General features: G+C 45.4%; 1 protein-coding gene across 1 annotated transcript in view; it reads left to right on the top strand.

The window, feature by feature from the left end:
• Positions 1-24,213, top strand: part of LOC111949807 (neurobeachin-like) — a 155,842-nt gene that overhangs the window by 47,739 nt on the left and 83,890 nt on the right. The window contains 4 exon segments of the mRNA XM_070433858.1: positions 15,266-15,383; positions 15,618-15,720; positions 16,881-16,996; positions 20,932-21,044. Of these exon segments, the coding sequence (XP_070289959.1) occupies positions 15,266-15,383; positions 15,618-15,720; positions 16,881-16,996; positions 20,932-21,044 (450 nt within the window).

Genomic DNA, 24,213 nt, shown 5'->3' with positions numbered 1-24,213 from the left:
ACACACACACACACACACACACACACACACACACACACACACACACACACACACACACACACACACACACACACACACACACACACACACTATACAACAGATCTTTAGAACAAGTCCAAGTTTAATTAATATAATTATAATATAATGACAATATTTTATTTTATTTACTGGCCATAATTACTCCACCTTTTTCGTTAAACAATAAAATAAATAAATGAATGCATTTGTTTATGCACCTGCTTTGCTATGAGTTGTATAATTGTGTGTCTTCATGTAGTTAAAGGTGCTTGTCATTTGTTTAAAGTTCAGGTGTAGATATGTGTTTTATGTCCTCCTTCATCAAGCCTGTCATCAGGTTTCATCAAGCGTGCAAACAATAACTTTTTGTTCTGTGAGGGGATTGAATGCCAGAGCACATTCAAACACTTTCAAAAGCAGGGATGATGCTTGGCATGCTTGGCATGATGCTTAATAGGTGCTTTAGTAATTTTGGAGTTTTCGTAGTTAATCCCTTCTGAAAAGCCTGGGAGAAGAAAGGCTCCAAATGGCCCTCAGTATTAATTTGATGTGACTCCTGTACAATACTGGCTGGGGCTCCCTCTCTCCTCTCACTCCAGCAGGCACCTTCTTTCATCAGCACAGCCTTGGAAGTTCAGCCTAAATGTTTCATGAAACCTCGGCTGTAAGCCTCTTTGGTATTCTGTCTTCATAATGCTACTTTAAGACTATTATTATTACTGTACGTTACAGACAGAGGAACACATAGTGAAACTGCTTCTCTTTTTTTCTGACTCAGATTGATATGGGACAATTAGGAGAGCTGTTGTATTAAACCACACATTATATTATATTACACATCCTTGTTTTATGTTATATTATAATACATAATAACATATCCTATATTAACCTGTTTCACTGAATTATATATACAAATTAATAGTGAATAATTAATTTAACTGAAAAATACATGTAAAATATATGACATTTAGTGTCAAATATCAACTATCCAACAAAGGATAGACCAGAGGTGCGTTCAACAAGGGAAATAGTTCACGAACGTTGGCTAACGTTGGCTAACATATTCCATTTGTTTTGTGTTAGCCGTGACTGTTAACGTTAACATTAGCTAACAGTATGAGAAGATAGTGTCCGGCGAACGTAAGTGTCTGTTTCGGATCTAAACTGCCAGTAAAAATAACTACCAGATTTAGTAGRAATAGCTAAGTCATTTTTAGTTTGAATATTGTTTCTAAAAAGCCACAGTAATCATGACAAAAAGTAGCTGTTTGATGTTTCACCATAACATTTTGAAATGTTCATTCAAATCGTTCAACTGAAATTGTTACTCTGGCAACATGTTCGCTGCAAACAGAAGCATTGTTGAACTCGCCTCAGCATTGTTTTCCCATTCAAAACCAAGACTTGACATTTCAATAATAGAACATAGAAACGGTTCAAATATAAAACACGAGAAAAATGTGTTTGATGTTTGTCTTCCCAGATATACTATTGCTGTTATTATTGTATTGTTATATACTATCCAGTCCCACATCAACTTCCTTAATAAATCCCAGTCTAGCTGAGTCCCCCCCAGTGGAGCTAGAACAGATAAAGGGCTAGGAACAGGACAGATGAAGACCTTCACCAAATCACCTCTGAATCACCACTGTCGCTAGAATATTTACATATAACAAATCATCATTAATCAGTATCTGGTATATCAATATTTTGGTAAGAAAGATGCAAGATTACAATGAAACGTTGTAATGTTGTTGTTGTCATACAGGGACACAACATGTCCCTCTTCAATTAAGACTCTCACTCTCTCTCCCCATGAGGGTTCCATGGGGTTTCTGAAAGTCCTTATTGGTGTGTCTTATCTTCTCAGAGAGAGAGAGAGAGGAAGAGGAGAGAGAGAGAGGAAGAGGAAGAGCAGGGGGAGAGTCCATAAATGTATATCGAAGTGAGGTGTCAGGAGCTGGGACTGTCGTTTCAGCATCTCTGCAATGTAAATCCAGTGTTAGAGAAATGTTCACTACTGATCAGAAATCACACTGAGGATTGCCTGTTTCTTTTCTTTTACTATGTTTCCTTAAAAGTAAGATCTGTCCATATATTTTCCTTCATGTGTGTCTAGAGGTCATTGACCCTGGTGAAAACAGCTTGCACTAATATGCTTTAATCCAGTGTAATTAGTCAAATTACAGCACGCCACGCGGCTTGTCAGGCCTGTCCGTTTTGGCATGCAGGCAACATGGCCTGCTGGAGTCCCTCTGGACAGCACACAGCACAGGCCAAACCCACACGCCAGGCTACCCTCCATCTCTCCTTCCTCACAAAGCCATGGCACAAAGACAAAGAGAGGGGGAGGCTCTCTCGCTCCACCCATTCACAACTCTAGTCGTACTCCGTAGCCTAAGGCTGTCCGTCTGCCTGTCTRTCTGTCTCCCAGTAGTATCAGAATTATATAGGGATGTCTGTTATGGTGGATTGTGAGCCTGGGATTCAAGAAGTCAGAGTAATTATATCAGCTGTGTCCTCTCCTCCTACGTAGCTGTGTGTGTGTGTTTCTGAGTGAGAGTAAGACGTATGCTGGTGAGCGCTAGCTACTGAGCAGGCTACACGCCAGGATTCAAGACGTTTCCACATGGCGTGGGATTAGCTCGGGTAAAAAGATTTAAACTATATAATTACAAGAGGATCAAGTCCAAATGATCCAGTGCAGTCAACAAGCCAGATTAACGTCCTGTTCTGAGCGCTGCTCCCAGCCTGGAGGGTTAGCCTCTCATTAGCATACATTTACACACTCAGCTCTGCCATCCTGAGCAGCCTGTAGATAACAACCTGCTCTACCTTTAACGCAGCTCTCAGCCTTCCTCAGCCCTCTGCCCGCAGGCCTCCACAGCTTGTTGGGCTGTTGACACTGAGACATCAGTCAGGCTAATTCCGCTTTACGCCTGAAAAAATGATGCTCCAGATTCCGACTGCATACAGGACATGTCACTCCCCATAATCCTCAAAGAACGTCCGGCGGAAAGGGAGGCTACGTGTTTTTCAAATGATATACCGTGAACGACACAGAGACTTATACGAGTGGAGACAAATCTGTAACATATTATTAAGGGATTCCCAGTGAATAGCAGGGATAAAGGGGTAATGGATGAGGCTGTCGTTATTACCTCTGTGTAGAGGAGAGCGCTGGAGCAAAGATAGAAAGACAAGATTAATTGAGGACGAGTGAGGCGTTCATTACTCATCAGGCCTTCTCCTCTAACCACTTGCTCTTTCTCTCCTCTTCCGCTGTCTCTCCTCCTCTTCATCCCTGTCTCTTTTCCTCTCTTCCTCTACCGCTTGGACTTTTTCCTCCCCATCCATGTATTTTTCCCTCTTCCTCTCTATCCCCGTCTCTTTCCCTCTCTTCCTCTCTAGCTCAGTCTCTCTTCCTCTCCATCTTCCTTTTTCTCTATCCTCCTCTCCATCCATGTGTCTTTCTCTCTCCTCCTCTTCATCCCTGTGTCTTTCTCTCTCTGCCTCTCCATGTCTCTGTGAGCCTCCACCCTCCCACATAAAACAGTGAGACGTGGGATGGATTTAAGCCCCAGTTTGGCGGCAGCCTTCAGCTTGGTGCACTGAGTGAGCAGCACCCAGAGGAGAGGAGCAGACCAAGGGGATTTCAGTCGTCTAATGGCTGACAAGTCCCTGAATAAGTCCCATTAGTGAAGTCCTGCTGAAAGAGTCCAATACCAAATGACTGCGACCACTCTAGTCTAGCTCCTTAGTGTAGGCCATCTGAAGCTGGGGTATGTAACTGTATGCTGTGTATGTAGATGTTGTGTATCTAAGACTTTCAAAGTGTTACTTACAGTAACTATCATATTAATATTCATTTGATATATTTTGTTCAGGTATATAATCAAAGGGATTATTTATTGGAAATGTATTTGAAAGTGTAAAATATCACTTCTGGGCTGATTTCCCAGACACAGATTAAGCCTAGCTTTTTTGATTGGTATTTTCTTGCTATGTGTATGTGTTGTGACTACTGTACTGGTGGTGCAGACTATGGTGGAGGTATCAGAGAAATCCCCTACCAACTAAACCCCCCTCTCTCTTCTGCCAGAATGTTTTAGACACACCGCCCCCCCCCCCCCCCCCCCGCTACTCACCCCGTCTGGTACGTGCGTGAAATACGGCGACGTGACATAAACATTATTGACAAACTTGGCTGGACATTTGGGGCAGTGATCTGGCAGCCAGCAGCAGCGGCCTGATGTGATGTATGTTCATCCTTTATCCCAGTGGTCCCAGAGCACCAGCCCCTGCTACTGCTACCAGCCTCGCTCGCTACCACCAGCAGCACCGTGTCATCTCCACCACTCCACCACCACAAAAATGGATAGTGACACTGATTATGCAAATCTGTATCTTATTTTCCAATACCTGCTTTAGGAGCCTGCTACTTTATTGAAGTTGAGATATGGGAATGAGAAAGGGAACCGAGCGCTTCGCCTCTACCTATAATCTCAGAGAGTTTAAACGTTTCCTATTTCCTTCCACCCTCATAACAGTCATAACAGTTGTCATGGCGAGGGAAGATCAGATGGAAAGCATGCTTTGATATTAGGAAGACTTCAGCATCAACCTGAAAGGGCCTAGTGGGGATTATAGTTGCAGTAAAAGGTTGGTTTGTGACAGCGCGTCATAGAGCTCAGATATATTCTCCTCCTCTCATTTACTTAACGGAACATAGCAATACTTTCTTTATGGATTAGTCCGCAATAGAAATGTTCAGATCACCCCCCCCCTAGTATGAAACACTGTTGTTTTGTCAGTATAAAACCTACAGTATATAACCTGTTTTTCAGTGATTGGTTTGTTTTTAGGTTCCTTGTCAGTTGGTTTGGTCCTGATGGTCTGTTGAATGGCCTCTTGTTGTTTCCCACCCCATGCTGTCTACACCGCACAACCACACACACACACACACACACACACACACCACTATAATGGAAGAGAAATTAGATGCATATTCCAGAGCTGCTTGACACGTGTCGACACACAAAATTAGATTTGTTTCCTTTGTTTTGAAATGAGGGTTGAGAGGCCCAGTGCCTGTGTTGCCTAGCGATTAATTTAAAGAAAGAAGAGATGAATACATTTCTGACAGGATGGTGAGCAGAAAGCAGAGTGGAATAGTTTCACTATAACAGCATGCCTAGCATAAAGTGGAACAGTCACACATTGTAAAATAAGTTGTGAAATGTGTTGATTGGGGCTGTGGTGTCTCTCATTCTTACTTTGTGAAATGTGCAGAATGTTATCCTATATACACTTAAGATAAACTCTAACATATCTACACCCATTATAAACTCGAGATACTACACTGAACAAAAATATAAACGCCACATGTAAAGTGTTGGTCCCATGTTTCATGAGCTGAAATAAAACATCCATGTTAGTGAGCATTTCTCCTTTTCCAAGATAATCCATCCAGTTTACAGGTATGATTAAACAGAATGATCATTATACAGGTACACCTTGAACTGGGGACAATAAAATGCACTCTAAAATGGGCAGTTTTGTCATACATACATATAAAACAATGCCACAGATGTCTGAAGTTCTGAGGGAGTGTGCAATTGGCACGCTGACTAGCTGTTGCCAAAGAATTKAATGTTAATTTCTCTACCATAAGCCGCCTCCAATGTCATTTTAGAGAATTTGGCAGTGCGTTCAACCGGCCTCACAACCGCAGACCACGTGCAACCATGCCAGTCCAGGATCTCCACATCCAACTTGTTCACCTGCGAGATTGTCTGAGACCAGCCACCCTGACAGCTGATGAAACTGTGAGTTTGCACAACAAAGGAATTTCTGCACAAACTGTTAGAAACCGTCTCAGGGAAGCTCATCTGCGTGCTTGTCGTCCTCACCAGGGTCTTGACCTGACTGCAGTTCACCTCGTAACTGACTTCAATGGGCAAATGCTCACCTTCAATGGCCACTGGCACACTGGAGAAGTGTGCTCTTCACGGATGAATCCCAGTTTCAACTGTACCGGGGAGATGGCAGACAGAATGTATGGCAACGTGTGGGCGAGTGGTTTGCTGATGTCAATGTTGTGAGCAGAGTGCCCCATGGTAGCGGTGGGGTTATGATATGGGCAGGCATAATCTACAGACAACAATCACAATTGCATTTTATCGATGGCGATTTGAATGCACAGAGATACCGTGACAAGATCCTGAGGCCCATTGTCGTGCCATTCATCCGCCGCCATCACCTGTTTCAGCATGATAATGCATGGGCCCATGGCGCAAAGATTTGTACACAATTCCTGGAAGCTGAAAATGTACCAGTTCTTCCATGGCCAGCATACTCACCAGACATGTCACCCATTAAGCATGTTTGGGATGCTCTGGATTGACGTGTACAGCAGTGTGTTCCAGTTCCCGCCAATATCCAGCAACTTCGCACGGTCAGTGAAGAGGAGTGGGACAACATTCCACAGGCCACAATCAACAGCCTGATCAATTCTATGAAAGGATATGTGTCACGCTGCATGAGGCAAACCTTTTCTTTATGGTATCTGTGACCAACAGATGCATATCTGTATCCCCAGTCATGTGAAATCCATAGATTAGGGCCTAATGAATTCATTTCAATTGACTGATTTCCTTATATGAACTGTAACTCAGTAAAACCTTTAGAATTGTTGCATGTTTATACTTTTGTTCAGTGTATATCTACAGTCGTGGCCAAAAGTTTTGAGAATGACACAAATATTAATTTTCACAAAGTCTGCTGCCTCAGTTTGTATAATGGCAATTTGCATATACTCCAGAATGTTATGAAGAGTGATCAGATGAATTGCAATTAATTGCAAAGTCCCTCTTTGCCATGCAAATGAACTGAATCCCCCAAAAACATTTCCACTGCATTTCAGCCCTGCCACAAAAGGACCAGCTGACATCATGTCAGTGATTCTCTCGTTAACACAGGTGTGAGTGTTGGCGAGGACAAGGCTGGAGATCACTCTGTCATGCTGATTGAGTTCAAAAACAGAATGGAAGCTTCAGAAGGAGGGTGGTGCTTGGAATCATTGTTCTTCCTCTGTCAACCATGGTTACCTACAAGGAAACATGTGCCGTCATCATTGCTTTGCACAAAAGGGCTTCACAGGCAAGGATATTGCTGCCAGTAAGATTTCACCTAAATCAACCATTTTATCGGATCATCAAGAACTTCAAGGAGAGCGGTTCAATTGTTGTGAATAAGGCTTCAGGGTGCCCATGAAAGTCCAGCAAGCGCCAGGACCGTCTCCTAAAGTTGATTCAGCTGCGGGATCGGGGCACCACCAGTACAGAGCTTGCTCAGGAATGGCAGCAGGCAGGTGTGAGTGCATCTGCACGCACAGTGAGGCAAAGACTTTTGGAGGATGGCCTGGTGTCAGAAAGGGCAGCAAAGAAGCCACTTCTCTCCAGGAAAAACATCAGGGACAGACTGATATTCTGCAAAAGGTACAGGGATTGGACTGCTGAGGACTGGGGTAAAGTCATTTTCTCTGATGAATCCCCTTTCCGATTGTTTGGGGCATCCGGAAAAAGCTTGTCCGGAGAAGACAAGGTGAGCGCTTACATCAGTCCTGTGTCATGCCAACAGTAAAGCATCCTGAGACCATTCATGTGTGGGGTTGCTTCTCAGCCAAGGGAGTGGGCTCACTCACAATTTTGCCTAAGAACACAGCCATGAATATAAAATGGTACCAACACATTCTCCGAGAGCAACTTATCCCAACCATCCAGGAACAGTTTGGTGACGAATAATGCCTTTTCCAGCATGATGGAGCACCTTGCCATAAGGCAAAAGTGATAACTAAGTGGCTCGGGGAACAAAACATCGATATTTTGGGTCCATGACCAGGAAACTCCCCAGACCTTAATCCCATTGAGAACTTGTGGTCAATCCTCAAGAGCCGGTTGGACAAACAAAAACCCACAAATTCTGACACTCCAAGCACTGATTATGCAAGAATGGGCTGACATCAGTCAGGATGTGGCCCAGAAGTAAATTGACAGCATGCCAGGGCAGATTGCAGAGGTCTTGAAAAAGAAGGGTCAACACTGCAAATATTGACTCTTTGCATCAACTTCATGTAATTGTCAATAAAAGCTTTTGACACTTATGAAATGCTTGTAATTATACTTCAGTATTCCATAGTAACATCTGACAAAAATATCTAAAGACACTGAAGCAGCAAACTTTGTGGAAATTAATATTTGTGTCATTCTCAAAACTTTTGGCCACGACTGAACAACCGTGGTAAACTATAGTATTTACAGTTGAAGTCGGAAGTTTGCATACACTTAGTTTAGAGTCATTGAAACTTGTTTTTCAACCACTTCACAAATTTCTTGTTAACAAACTATAGTTTTGGCAATTCGGTTAGGACATCTATTTTTTGCATGACACAAGTAATTTTTCCAACAATTGTTTACAGACAGATTATTTCACTTATAATTCACTGTGTCACAATTCCAGTGGGTCAGAAGTATACATACACGAAGATGACTGTGCCTTTAAACAGCTTGGAAAATTCCAGAAAATTATGTCATGGCTTTAGAAGCTTCTGATAGGCTAATTGACATCATTTGAGTCTGCACATGGTGACAAAGATCGTACTTTTTGGAGAAATGTCCTCTGGTCTGATGAAACAAAAATAGAACTGTTTGGCCATAATGACCCTCATTATGTTTGGAGGAAAAAGGTGGATGCTTGCAAGCCGAAGGACACCATGAAGCACGGGGGTGGCAGTATTATGTTGTGGGGGTGCTTTGCTGCAGGAGGGACTGGTGCACTTCACAAAATAGATGGAATCATGAGGTAGGAAAATGATGTGGATATATTGAAGCAACATCTCAAGACATCAGTCAGGAAGTTAAAGCTTGGTCGCAAATGGGTCTTCCAAAGGGACAATGACCCCAAGCATACTTCCAATGTTGTGGCAAAATGGCTTAAGGACAACAAAGTCAAGGTATTGGATTGGCCATCACAAAGCCCTGACCTCAATCCTATAGAAAATGTGTGGGCATAACTGAAAAAGCGTATGCGAGCAAGGCCTATAAACCTGACTGAGTTACACCAGCACTGTCAGGAGGAATGGCCAAAATTCACCCAACTTATTGTGGGAAGCTTGTGGAAGGCTTCCCGAAAGGTTTGACCCAAGTTAAACAATTTAAAGGCAATGCTACCAAATACTAATTGAGTGTATGTAAACGTCTGACCCATTGGCAATGTGATGAAATAAATAAAAGCTGAGATAAACCATTCTCTCTACTATTATTCTGACATTTCACATTCTTAAAATAAAGTGGTGATCCTAACTGACCTAAGACAGGGAATTTTTACTAGGATTAAATGTCAGGAATTGTGAAAAACTGAGTTTAAGTGTATTTGGCTAAGGTGTATGTAAACTTCCGACTTCAACTGTACACCTTTTTCCTTATCTGATGTCCAATGCTCAGTCCTTATATGCTTCTGTGCACCTTGTCATGGATGGATAATACAGTGCTTCAGAAAATATTTGCATCCATTGACTTTTTCGGTATTTTGTTGTGTTACAGCCTGATTTCAAAATAGATTAAATTGAGATTTTTTGTCACTGCCGTTGAAAGAACTGGACCAAGGTGCAGCGTGGTGAGTGTACATTTTCGTTTATTTGAAAAATGACGCCTAACAAAACAATAAACACTACAAAACAAACCGTGAAGCTAAAGGCTATGTGCCATAAACAAAGTCAACCTTCCACCCACAAAGACAGGTGGGAAAAAGGGCTACCTAAGTATGGTTCTCAATCATAGACAACGATAGACAGCTGTCCCTGATTGAGAACCCTACCCGGCCAAAACATAGAAATACAAATAATGGAACTAAAGAACATAGAATACCCACCCCAAATCACACCCTGACCAAACCAAAGAGAGACATAAAAAGGATCTCTAAGGTCAGGGCATGACATTTTTTCTCACTGGCCTACACACAATAAACAATAATGTCAAAGTCAAATTATGTTTTTCGAAGTATTAATATTAAAATCAGGCATTGAATATCCCTTTGAGAATGGTGAAGTTATTATTTACACTTTGGATGGTGTATCAATGCACCCAGTCACTAAAAAGATACAGGTGACCTTCCTAACTCAGTTTCCGGAGAGGAAGGAAACCACTCAGGAATTTCACTGTGAGGCTGTTTGAAACAGTTACAGAGTTTAATGCCTGTGATAGGAGAAAACTGAGGATGGATCAACAACATTGTAGTTCCTCCACAATACTAACCTAATTGACAGAGTGGAAAGAAGGAAGCCTGTACAGAATATAAATATTCCAAAACATGCATCCTGCAATAAGGCACTAAAGTAAAACTGCAAAAAATGTGGCAAAGAAATTAACTTTATGTCCTGAATACAAACCGTTATGTTTGGGGCAAATCCCAAATTCCCCAAAACACAAGGCCAAATATACACTGGAGTTGCTTACTCCCACAATATTGAATGTTCCTGAGTGACCTAGTCACAGAATTGACTCAAATCGGCTTGAAAATCTATGGCAAGACTTGAAAATGGCAGTCTAGCAATGATTAACAACCAACTTGACAAAGAAAATGTGCAATATATTAAACAATCAAGGTATGCAAAGCTATTAGAGACTTACCCACAAAGACTCACAGCTGTAATCGCTGCCAAAGGTGATTCTAATATGTATTGACCAAGGGAGGAGAATACTTATGTAATCAACTGTATATTAGTGTTTTCATTTTCATAATTTATTTACAAATGTTAGAATTTTTCTTCCACTTTGACATTATAGTATTTTGTGTAAATTGTTGACAAAAATTACAATGAAATCAATTTTAATCCCACTTTATTACACAACAAAATGTGGAAAAAGTCAAGGGGTGTGAATATTTTTTTTATAAACTGTTCCCCTCCCTCCCTCACAGTTCTGCTCTGTGTACCTTGAGGTCAGGTTGTAAACTGGCGTTCTCAGTGTATGCCCTCCCTCCCTCCCTCCCTCCCTGAGGTCAGGTTGTGGATGCAGTGTTCCCAGTGTATGCTGATGCTCCAAATTACTGTGTGTGAAATCCTCCCCACTCTCCTGGGGGAGCAGTCATATCACTCTCCTATCATATCCTCACCCTCTCTCTCTCTCTCTTTCCCTCCTTCTCTCTCTCCTTCTCCTTCACTTTATCTCTCTTTCTCCCTCCTTTTCTCTCTCCTTCTTGTTCTCTCTCTATCTCTCACTCTCACTCTCATCTGTTCTCTCCGTCTCCTGGGCTGTGGATCAGGCAGTGTCAAGGCTTTCCACTAGAAGCCTATTAGCTGTGTGCGGGGAGAGCACAGAAGAGCTACTATGATAGCAGGTTGTCACTCTGCTCCCCTCTCCTTTATAACTGTATCAGTCATGCTGGCTTGGGGCCTGACTCAATCATCTTATTATGGCCCCATCTCAGCAGAACTGACTGACACGCTCGCTCGCTCACACACAACACACCACACACCACACACACACACACACACACACACACACACACCACACACACACACACACCACACACACACACACACACACACACACCACACACACACACACACACACACACACACACACACACACACACACACACACACACACACACACATATATAATGTCAGTCACATTGACATTAATAAATAAATACTATAAATGCGTGCTGTTCAATAAGGCTGGACAGTACACGGTTATGTGCAGTCATAGCATAGAACAGTACCGGTTAAATTCTGAATAAATGCTAAAAGACCAATGAACAAAATGAAGACCAGTTGCTGCTTTGGACTCTTAAACTAAATGTAGTGTTCTATGTATGTCTATGTGGTGTTTTCTATGTTATTCCATGTGAGCTTCAGCCTAAACACTGCTGTCACATATGTCTCTCCTAATTTCAGCTGTCACAATATTTCTCCACACTGATGTGATATTCCACAGGCTCAGTGCAGCTATCCGCCCTCTGTCACATCACACAGGGACAGGAAACAAAAGACAGAAATGTTCAATTGCATTATGGTCATTATAGGAGAGGTATTATCTCCACCCAGCTTAGAGACCAGCACACACACACCATGGGATCTTAATGTGTGTGCTTGTGTGTGTGTTGTTGGGGAGGAACCTGCATGGAAACAAAGGCTTGTCCGCCTCCAGCCCCTCCCCAGCCCCACCCCCGCCCCCCTGCAGTGTAACAGCCTGTGAGCAGAGCAGAGCAGGGCGGGGGTGTCATGGCGGGTAGTGGGTGGTAGTAGGGGGGGGGGGGGGAGAGTCGCGGGGGGCTGGGTCTGGAGGGTCTGGTCCTCCCCGGTCATCCTTCCTGGTGGTGGCTGATTAGATTGGGGCCGAAGTCCCAGCTGGCAGGCAGGACTGGCGGCACACACACACACACACACACACACACACACACACACACACACACACACACACACACACACACACACACACACACACACACACACACACACACACACACACACACACACACACACACACACACACACACACACACACACACACACACACAGGCGGGCAGGACTGTCTGTGACTGGTGCTGGCTGGACTGGCTGGTAGGCCGGCTGGCTGTGTCCCAATCGCTCGGCAGCTCTGACACCTCTGACAGCTTCAGCAAACAGGTTCATTAAATGACATTTTCTTACAGCTGCTTCTCTCTCTGGGCTTTGTCAAGCCTCCAGTCTACAGGGGCCCCTTTCTCTCTGGGCTTTGTCAAACCTCCAGTGCTACAGGGGCCCTCACATGCTTGTTGGTTTAAACCAAGGCTTTGTTTGTCTGACTAAATGTTTTGATGTGGACTGTTTGAAGCGGAGGCTTTTTAGCCTGTGTGTTTGCTGGCGAGGCCTTTGGCCTGCTCTGTATTTAGCCCTGTGGCCTGGCCTGCCTGCTCCTGTTCCCAGTCACAGCAACAGACAAGAGGAACCAGGAAGGGGTATTACATCCAGGTAGACACACCCACTCCTATAGTTTTAATGTAAGGTTGATCAGGGCATGCATTATAATAGTATTCTCTTGTCATTTATCAGTTGTTTCTGCATATTTCTCATCTTTCTTCAACCTGATCTGTTCACAATCTCTCCATTCATCCATCTGTACCTTTCTCTACCTCTCCTTCTCTCCACCTTTCCCTTTTCTCCATCCCCCCACTCTCCACCTCTCCATCTCTCCATCTTTCCTCTCCTCTTCCTCCTCCTCAGCAGCTCCCTACTACAGGCGGTTCTCTGAGCAGACATCTGTCTCTATGACAACTGTGTAGAGTCTGGGGTTGCTGATTTGTCAACCTGGGGCAGCACAGGGAGGAGAAAACAAAAGATCTGCCACTCCCTCCCTCCCTCCCTCCCTCCCTCCCTCCCTCCCTCCCTCCCTCCCTCCCCTTCCCTCCCTCCCTCCCTCCCTCCACCTGCCACCTTCCTCCCTTCACTCCACTCCTCTCCATCTAATCCACTTGTAATTGAGCTCCAGAGACTTTGATGTGGCAAGGAGGTCGAGCCACAGCTATTCCAGGGAGAAATTAAGGCACCGCTGCCTCTCTCCTCACCTCCTCTCCCCTCTCCTCCCTTCCGTCCTCTCCTCCTCTGCTCCTGCTTGTCACTGTTTTAAATGAGCATTAGCATTGGACCTAACCTCCCCAGCCCAACATCTCACTCTGCCTCCCTCCCTCGTTCCCCCCTGGACTGTCAGTCAGGCTAGAGCTACATCCCCTCTCTGTGTGGTTGTTGTTCGGCTGTTCTCTCTCGCACACCCCCCTGGCTGGTTCTCTTGTCTCTGTCTGTGTCCAGCTACACTGATAAGATGGAATGTGTGTGATTGTAACCTGGGGAGACTAGGCCGCCCCAAGGGCTCAGACAGTGTTGGACGAGGAGGTGGGAAGAGAGAGAAGGGGGGAAGGAGGAGGGAGGTGTGTTAGGGGGATCATTCTCACCGTCACGGAGGCCTCTCTTGATCTCCTCGGTAGACCTGCTGTCCCAGAGGTGCTGCACACTAATGATCCCCCTCTCCTCATCCCCTCTCCTCTCCTCTCTTTTGCTCACCCCACCTTTCCTTTCCTCTTCCCTCTCCTTCCTCTCCACCCCTCCCATTCTTCTTCCCTCAACTTCCCTCTCCTCTCTCACCCTCTCCTTTCCTCTTCCCTCTCTCTCCTCTCTCACCCTCTCCTCCTCTTCCCTCTCCTCTCCTCTCTCATACTCCCCTTTCTTCTCCCTCTCCTCTCTCATCTTCTCCTTTCTTCTTCCCTCTCCTCTCCTCTCTCATCCTCTCCTTTCTCCTTCCCCTCTCCTCTCCTCTGCTCTCTCACCCTCTCCTTTCCTCTCCCTCTCCTCTCTCCACCCTCTCCTTTCCTCTTCCCTCTCCTCCCTCTCGCATACTCCCTTTCTTCTTCCCTCTCCTCTCTCATCTTCTCCTTTTCTTCCCTCTCCTCTCCTCTCTCATCCTCTCCTTTCTCCTTCCCTCTCCTCTCCTCTGCTCTCTCACCCTCTCCTTTCCTCTTCCCTCTCCTCTCTCATCCTCTCCTTTTCTTCTTCCCCCTCCTCTTCACCCTCTCCTTTCTTTCTTCGCTCTCCTCTCTCACCTCTCCTTTTCCTTCCCTCTCCTCTCTCTCCTTTCCTTCCTCCCCTCTCTCTCTCATCCTCTCCTTTCCTCTTCCCTCTCCTCTTCATCCTCTCCTTTCCTCTCCTCTCTCACCTCTCCTTTCTTCTCCCCTCTCATCTCTCATTCCTCTCCTTTTCTTCTTGCCCTCTCCTTCTCCTCTTCTTCTTCCCTCTCCTCTCTCACCCTCTCCTTCCCTCTTCCCTCTCCTCTCTCATCCTCTCCTTTCTTCTTCCCTCTCCTCTCTCATCCTCTCCTTTCTTCTTCCCTCTCCTCTCCTCTCTCATCCTCTCCTTCCCTCTTCCCTCTCCTCTCTCACCCTCTCCTCTCCTTGTGTTGGTGTTGATGGGTGTAACCCAAAGGCCTGTTCTTTCTGTTTTTTTACACCCTGGTTGCGGGTTGCAGACCATCTGAAATAGGTGTTAAAGACACAGAGGTGAATCTGGAGTAGGAAATACAATATTTAGAGACAATATAAGTTTACAACCTTGCTGCAACATAGCACCTCTTCTGTGTTTGTCACAATGTAAAACCTTTGTGTGGTCTCTTTCCCCTCGTGTTCTTCCCCTCCTCTTTTCCTCTCCTCTCTGCAGGTCCTGGCGTACTCAGAGGGTCTGCATGGTAAATGGATGTTCAGTGAGATCAGAGCGGTCTTCTCCAGGCGATACCTGCTCCAGAACACTGGCCTGGAGGTCTTCATGGCCAACAGGAGTAAGCATCACACACACTCACTACGTCCCAAATGCCACCCTATTCCCTATATAGTACACTACTTTGGAGCAGAGCCCGTAGTGCACTACATAGAGAATAGGGTGCCATTTGGGACACAGTCACACTCTTCTCTCATATGTGTCCTGTTTGCATTCTGATGAGGATATATAATAAACTGCTTCTCTTAACCACTTTAACATAGAATTAATACAGTTTTGTTATCTCTCCTCCCAGCGTCAGTGATGTTTAACTTCCCAGACCAAGCCACAGTGAAGAAGGTGATCTACAGTCTACCCAGGGTTGGAGTAGGAACCAGCTATGGCCTACCACAAGCCAGGTAAACCATACACGCACACACCTACATTCACACGCAAACACACACACACACATTTACATTTTTTAGTGTATGAAAGATTTTGTTTGGTCTTTGCAATTCCTCATCTATATTACTAGCTCCAGAGTAGTATTGTGTAATGCATTGTGTCCATATTATTTTCAGGGTGTGTATTGTTAGTCTCCCCACCTAACCCCTTTGTGTGGTGGAGTGTGGAGCCAGCCCTGGCAGCAGCTGACCCTGCCTGCAGCAGAGACATTCTAAATCCCATTGCTCCTGTCATTGGAGTGAGTGGTCATTGACCCTGACTGAACTGATCTAATTCTCTAAGTGAAGTCTATAGCACAGAACTGCAGCCTGCCTGCCTTTCTGACCACTGGCCACACAGTAAAATACACAGAAGGAGACGGACGACAGTCCCTTCACCTTACCTACACTCGGTCATTAATTACCACAAAACACACATCTATTGTTAGCTATCAGTTAGCTAGAGTTAGCTCTTGAATGGCTAGTGTTAGCTATCTGCTGTTAGCTAGTGTTATCTGTCAGCTAGTGTTAGCAATCTGCTAGTGTTAGCAATCTGCTAGTGTTAGCTATTGGCTAGTGTTAGCTAGTATTGTTAGCTATTCTAGTGTTAGTTATCAGTCAGTTAACTGGTGTTAGCTATTGGTTGGTATAGTGTTAGCAATTGGTGTTAGGTATTGATTGGCTAGTAGTTTTAGCTATTATTAGCTATTGTTAGCCAGACTATGGTCTGGCCTATAACTTGACATTAAGACTGTGAGAGGTTTTTTAGAAACAGCCTCCATCCAACTCTTGATTCTCACCATGTGTTGAGTTGAAGGCACATCAAGGCCTGCAGGACTCTGACACTTTGGTCATGGCTGAAGAATGCTCCAGTTTCACATGCTGATGATGTTGTCACACTGTGCCAGTGTGTGGTGCTCTGAGCTCTGACTGAATGACTGCCTGTCTGGGAGTGTTGCTCTTTAGCTGGTCAATGTGTGTCTGCTTGTACACTTAGGTTTCTTGAGTACACCTTCAAACCCCTTACTTAAACCTCATTGGTTTGAATGAGCCCTGTTCAAAAGTAGTGCACTACATAGGGAAAAGGGTGGCATTTTGGACACAACCTAAGGTTTTCTTCCTCTGTTGATGTGCAGGCGTATCTCCATGGCGACGCCCCGGCAGCTCTTCAAGTCGTCCAACATGACCCAGCGCTGGCAGAGGAGAGAGATCTCCAACTTCGAGTACCTCATGTTCCTCAACACCGTCGCAGGTCAGCATCCCTTCTCCTCCCTTTTTCCTCCTCTCTCCTTTCTCAGCCTCCTCCTCTTTTCCCTCCTCTCCCTTTCTCCCTCTCTCCTATGCCCTCTCCCCCTCATCTTGGATGGATCCATGTTGTTGTGTTGACCAGATGAATGTAGTGTATGTTGTTTTTGACTGTTAAAACATGCCAGCCAGGGCTTACAGGTAAGTTGTCTTTGTTTAAGGAGTAGGATGCTCTGTTGAGTGTTCAGTTCACTCGTAAGCAGTAATACTGTTAGTACTGTAGGTAGCCTACACTTCACTGTTCATGTGGAGGAATATGACTTTTATTTGAAGAAAGAAAAGAAGGAAAATGGAAGCAAGATCACACATCCTCCAGGATAATTAGGGGTTGTGTGTGTGTGTGTGTGTGTGTGTGTGTGTGTGTGCACATGTCTTTGTCGCCTCTCTGATCTGAACTGTGACTAACTGGAAAACGAGAGCGCCTGGCACACCACTCCTCTCTGAGGGGTGTCACATCCCTCGCTCCCTCGCTCGCTGCAGAGGCATGCATATTTATATTTATCTGTGGCGTGAGTTCGATACATTATTGTCATCTAATTAGATGTACGGCAGACAGAAAAACATGGTGGAAATTCATAAAAAATGTGTGGTAATGACCTGAGCTGCCAAAAGTGTCAGGGAGGTGGGGTGGAAGACAGGAGGGGGATGGAGGAAAGAGAAGGAGGAGAGGAGGAGGGGTGGTGGAGGAGAGGAAGAGAGGGCGAGAGGTGTTAACGTGCAGCCAGTGCTCTTCTAATTAAACACTATTCTACTGTTATTAACATTCTGACATGTCAGAGTGTGTGTTGTGTGTGGGTATCATCCTGACACTTCAGAACAAGCTGGAACTCTACCCACAATGCACCACACCACCACCGTTGTCTCCCCCCTGCACCCTCACACCCACCTCACCCCCCCCCACCTCTGTTTTTCCCTACACCACCACCCTAGAATAGCACTGACACATCTACCCACACCACACCACACTGCCATCCCTATCTACCCCCTACACTCTTACACCCTCACCCCTGTCTCATCCATACACCCTCACATACAGGACCCCCCTCTCCCTCTTACACCCTCACCGAAGAACAGGAACAGGCTACAGCAGAGGTAAATCTACTCACACCGTTATCTCCCCAAGCGAATGCCTAGGCTTAAGCTCAGTGTGCTAATGCAGTCTTGTGACATGCAGGACACTTGGGTACGGACCCAGTCTGTTACAGCAGCTCTGTGAATGAACAGTGTGCATCACCCCGAGGCATGCGTGTGATTTTAGATCTGTAGCATCCATAACACCCTCCTCTTACCCTAACCCACTACCATATTGTATCATCATTTTCTACATTTACATTTTGGTCATTTAGCAGAATCTCTGATCCAGAGTGACTTACAATCGTCTTAACCACTCTAACCCTAACCCAGCATCATAATGTACCATTCACAACACCCAAATCTAACCCTAATGATTGTCTATACATCACAGCAGCAGCAGAACCACCCTTCCATTAAACTACATTAAACACTCAGCAGCCATCTTATTTGCTGTGGGAACTTCTGTGTACTAATCTAGTACATTATCATTTGCATTTTTAACATCCCTATTTGGGTATGACGTGTTTCTGTCAGAGGAAGTAAGGGTAGCCCCCAGGGACACACAGAGCCGAGAGGTTGGGGAGGTTATAGGAGGCTGGTACGTTGAGGACAGAGCAGAACATTGCAGAGTAGAGCAGAGAGGCTAGTCTGGGGGGTTGGGAGGCTAGCGGGCTAGGAGGCTAGGGGGATGGGAGGCTATGGGGTTGGAAGGATGGGAGGTGAGGGGCTGGGAGGATGGGAGGCTGGTAGGTTTGGGGCTTGGATGTGTTTCAGGAAGCAGAGTGCTGCTGTGTGACTGATGGCTCTGTAAAGATGAAATAGCTGTAGAATTATCTTTGTTCTAGCCTCAAAAGGTCAAGCCTCATCTTTCACTGAGGTACAGTATGCAAGTGTGTGTGTGTGTGTGTGTGTGTGGTGTGTGTGTGTGTGTGTGTGTGTGTGTGTGTGTGTGTGTGTGTGTGTGTGTGTGTGTGTGTGTGTGTGTGTGTGTGTGGTGTGTTGTGCTACCTGTTTTGTGTGTGTGTGTGACACCATAGTGTTGTTAGATGAAAAATGTATTGCTGTTTAAACTCTAAACCGTCAGTTTGGAGTGCAGCATGGAAACTTCTCTGTCTACTAACCAAACAAAACTCACTTCAGACCAAACACCTCTCACACTGCTGCAGATCATCTCACACTAAACTAAGGAAAAGGGTTTTGAATGTCTATCTTGCAGTACCTTGGATTTAATAGAAATTTGTGATTTAATGTATCATTTTATTAAAATAGGTTTAGTTTATTAAAACGATTGTGTCAGTGCTGATAGTGGTCTCCTGTCCTGTTTGACTGGCTGTTGTGGGTTTGCTGCTAGTTTGTAATACTGCTTTATAATAAGTTGTTGATATCACACCATCACACCCACAGCTCTGTTCTCTGATTGGACCGGCTCATAATAGTGCATTCTGATTGGACCAGCTAATAGTGGTGTCTTCTGATTGGACCAGCCCATAACAGTGCTTACTGATTGGACAGCCCATAGCAGTGTTTTCTGATTAGACCATCCTATAACAGTGTCTTCTTATTGGACCAGTCCATAGCAGTGTGAAATTGACCACGTCAGGAGACCCCTTCACTCCTAACCATGGGCGTATACTCCCTCTCCGGCCTCTAGGTCATCAGGCTGCTGATTATCCTGCACACCTGTCACCATCGTCTCGCGCACCTGCGCCTCATGACGCTCACCTGGACTCCATCACCTCCTTGATTATCTTCCCTATATCTGTCACTCCCCTTGGTTCTTGCCTCAGGTGTTATTGACTCTGTTTCATGTCGGTGCGTTGTTTGTGTTTCATGTTTATTGTTTTGTTTATCTATTAAAACACTCACTCCCTGAACTTGCTTCCCGACTCTCAACGCAGACGTTACATTGAGTCATGTGTGAGGTCGTGGAGGGGAGAGGAGTTCAATCAGTAGCACACATAATCTCAATTTCTCGTGTGTGGGTGTGTGTGTCTTTGTGGTGTGTACATTTTTTGATAACTGCCGGGTCAAAAATGACCCTAAGACAATTTTTGTACCCTGGTGGTGTACAGCTTTCATGGAAATATGAACAAAGGGGATGTTTCACTTTTTCCAATGTTGGGGTCACTCTAGGAAAAGTCATCAAATTTCAAGTTTTTATTGTCTCAGCCTTAGGCCTATATATCACGGTCGCCATGCATATGAACTAACAGGTTATAGGTTATATGGCTTTTTCTCCCCTGGCTTGGTTTCCCCAGTGAATTTACCCACGCACTGCTACTGCCATGAGTACAGATCACGAAGATCTCCCCCACCACACAAGCCCGAGGGGGTGCAAGACCGGACAGGAAGATAACGTCAGTGACTCAACCCACTCAAGTCGAGTATAGCGGGAAAAAAAGCCTGGCACGACGTGATGCACCCCGCTTAGGGACGGCATGGGAGAGCACTAGCAAGCCAGTGACTCAGCCCCCGTAATAGGGTCAGAGGAACACACACACACTAAGGCCGCCACACAGAGAGCAGACTGAGGACTATATTAGCGGCGGTGTCAACCTCCCAGACAGGAAGTTACTCTGTCAGAAACAGGAAGCTGACCTGAGAAGAGTCTGATGGAATGCTCTGATGGAATGTTGCATGCTGGGTCACCAAAGTAACCAAAGCATTGTGTGTACCCCGCAGTTCTCCCCTGTATCCCGCAGTTCTCATCCCTCACACATCCTCCCCTGCCCCACCTCATCCCCTCCTCTTTTCTCTCACAGAACTTATCGAACAGATCTCTGTCTGTCTCTGTCTGTCTGTCTGTAGGGAGGACCTACAACGATCTGAACCAGTACGCCGTGTTTCCCTGGGTTCTCACCAACTATGAGTCCGAGGAGCTGGACCTCACCCTGCCGGGCAACTTCAGAGATCTCTCCAAGGTACTGTCATTCTGTTATACAAKCTGKRGGKSKGGGGGGGGGGGGGGGGTAAGCACAGGAGTGGTGAAGGTCTCAGTCAGCAGGGGAATTTGCAGACATCATAATGCATACATCATGTGCTCAGTCTGAACCCAGCGCTGGAATGTAGAGAAGGAACTGATAGTTTAACATCACCGCTGGTTATTAACACTGGAATAACACATATTCACTATATAATGCACTACATTTGACCAGTCCCAATAGGGCTCTGGTCAAAAGTGGTGCATTAAATAGGGAATAGGGTGCCATTTTGAACGCAAACATAACATCCTAACAGATCCCAACCTTGGAATAGCAGCTTAAGTGTCTCTGCTCTGTTTGGTACTGTATCGCCTCAGCACAAACTGAATGTTCAAGTGTCTATTTGGCATGGTACTGTCCTCGACCATCAACTGCAGGAGAGTTTTTAGTGTCTGTATGATGAGGTTTTCTGGCCCTGTTTAACTTCCTAGCAGCTCTCTCTTTCTCTCTTTATCTCTTTCTCTCTCTCTATCTCTCCACAACTCAGACTCACTGACCTGAAAACAATTGCATTCCTGTCTGAGCTTTCCTTCTCTCTCACTCTATTGCTCCCTCCTTACCCCGTTCCCTTTCACCATCAAAGTGCCGACTCCCTGACTCTCTTTGAGCTTCATTTTCACAAATGTTTTTTTTTTCAATTTTCGCCTCAGATCCCAGACAAATGTTTGCTAGGGAGGGAGGGAAGCAGAGGGACAAGCAGGGAGGCAGGGAGGAAAGGAGGGGAAAGCAGGGGGGAAGGAGGGAAAAGCAGGGAGGTAGGGAGGGAAGGAGGGGAAAGCCGGGAGGGAAGGAGGGAAAAGCAGGAAGACAGGGAGGGAAGTAGGGAAAAGCAGGAAGGGGAAGGAGGGTATAGAAATGAGAGAGGTTGCTGAACTCACAATGAAAATAAGAAATAACCACAACTTAAGCACCCTGGTAGGCATGTGTACTAATAATGTCAGTGAATACACTTCCCTACTAACAGTAGTCTGTAAGGGTAGTCTCCTCTTCACCTGGTTTATACCAGTTTCACCCAGCCCGTCTAGAAAGTCACTGTGTGAAAATTTCTACTCAGCCCTGTTGGAATTGAAAAAGACAACATTTGGTTTGAGTTGTTCAGGTAGGTAGTATAGTGGGTGATCCAGTATAATTCAGTGTTCACTCTGGCAGCAGGTAGTAAGACACACACACACACACACACACACACACACACACACACACACACACACACACACACACACACACACACACACACACACACACACACACACACACACACACACACACACACACACACACACACACACACACACACACACACACACACACACACACACAGCTTTCCTGTGTCTTCCTGCTGTCGTTTCTGCTCTTGTCACCCTGTGGCGGCTTCAGTCTGTACACAGCCAGGTGGGCCGTGTGTGTGTGTGTCTGAGAGAGCCCGAGCCCTCTGGCCCGGGGAGACAGTTATGTATTGTAATGTATTCCAGTGACATCCTCCCATGCTGTTTACAGGCTGAGCTGCCTTCATTACCATGAGTTCACAGGCCTCTGTCTCCTGACAGTTGTCCTTGAAACCCCAGGGCTCACACACTCACACATATACACACACACACACACACACACACACACACACACACACATACACACACACACACATACTCACACACACACCTCCAACCCCAGGGCTTCTACCTCCTGAGGTACCAGCTAGTAAAGGACTGAACTAGAATGAAGGGGGTTGATTTCTCTAATATATAAACAGATTAGATAAAGAGCAGGGGGGAGTGAGGACATAGGGAGGAACTCTGAGAGATACAGTAAGTCTTTTGAACAGAGTCATGTAAAACCACCTTACTCTGAAACACAAACATCTTCCTATATAGTGCTCTACTTTTGACCAGGCCCTATAGGGCGCTGGTCGAAAGTAATGCACTATGCTGGGAATACAGTTCCATTTGGGAAGCAGCCATCCAGTGATATTTTGGGTGCCAGTACCAGCAGGCTAAATGTCCTATAGCTCCTGGATGATACACCACTTAATCCTCTCACACACCTGGTTTAGTGTGCTACACACACCTACACACACCTGCACATGCCTGCAATTTACCTGTTGATCAGTCAGCAAGTCATTCGTGTTAAATCCAACTGAACAGAGTGTTCTTTGCCTCAGGGCCGTAGTGGAGCATTCCTACTGTCAGATCACAGGCCTGTGGAGCACAGACACACACACACAACCATACACACACACCCGCTATGTCAGCGGTACAGTTGTGTGGTGGAGCGGTTCATTAGGCTTTAATGATTATTTCCTGCTGACTGACAGGTGGCTGATGGGAAAGGGAAGCTCATCTCCTCATAGCTGTTAGTTGATGGAGTGGAAACGCTGATAATCCTATATGAAGGCATACTGAGCGTGCTCTTCTTAACAATCTAGAGCTTTATCACGGATGTTGTTCTACCTTCTGTTGTGTGTCTCTGAAAGGAAGACACTGACTCTTCTCTCAGGGAGGAACAGCCAAAGCTGTGAAGTGACAGCAGACATATGTATCTGATCTACTTTACCTCATAGCTACTGTTATGAAACGGAGAGGGAGTGGGAGCTTGTCCGTGGTGGTCTTCGGACCTGCAACCTTATGAACCAGAACCCTTCACGTTTCCGAGGGCTCCAAGACATCTAGCTCCTTTGGAAAAGTTGCTATATTTACATTTCACATTTGAGTCATTTAGCAGACACTCTTATCTAGAGCAAACTCTGGCGTTGCAAGTGCCACGCTCTACCAAATGAGCCACACAGGACCTTGTGCACATACAGTGGGGAGAACAAGTATTTGATACACTGCCAATTATGCAGGTTTTCCTACTTACAAAGCATGTAGAGGTCTGTCATTTTTATCATAGGTACACTTCAACTATGAGAGGCGGAATCTAAAACAAAAATCCAGAAAATCAATGCACACACAGCACAGCACACACACCACCAACCACACCACACACACACACACACACACACACACAACACACACACACCACACACACACACACACACACACACACACACACACACACACACACACAAAACACTACGCTCCTCTTGGATCCTCCCTTTGGGGTCTCTATCTCTGCAGTC

The sequence above is a fragment of the Salvelinus sp. IW2-2015 genome, linkage group LG22 (genome assembly GCF_002910315.2).
Source record: "Salvelinus sp. IW2-2015 linkage group LG22, ASM291031v2, whole genome shotgun sequence".
In the NCBI taxonomy this organism is placed as follows: Eukaryota; Metazoa; Chordata; class Actinopteri; order Salmoniformes; family Salmonidae; genus Salvelinus; species Salvelinus sp. IW2-2015.
This window is presented reverse-complemented; position numbering and strand designations above follow the sequence as displayed.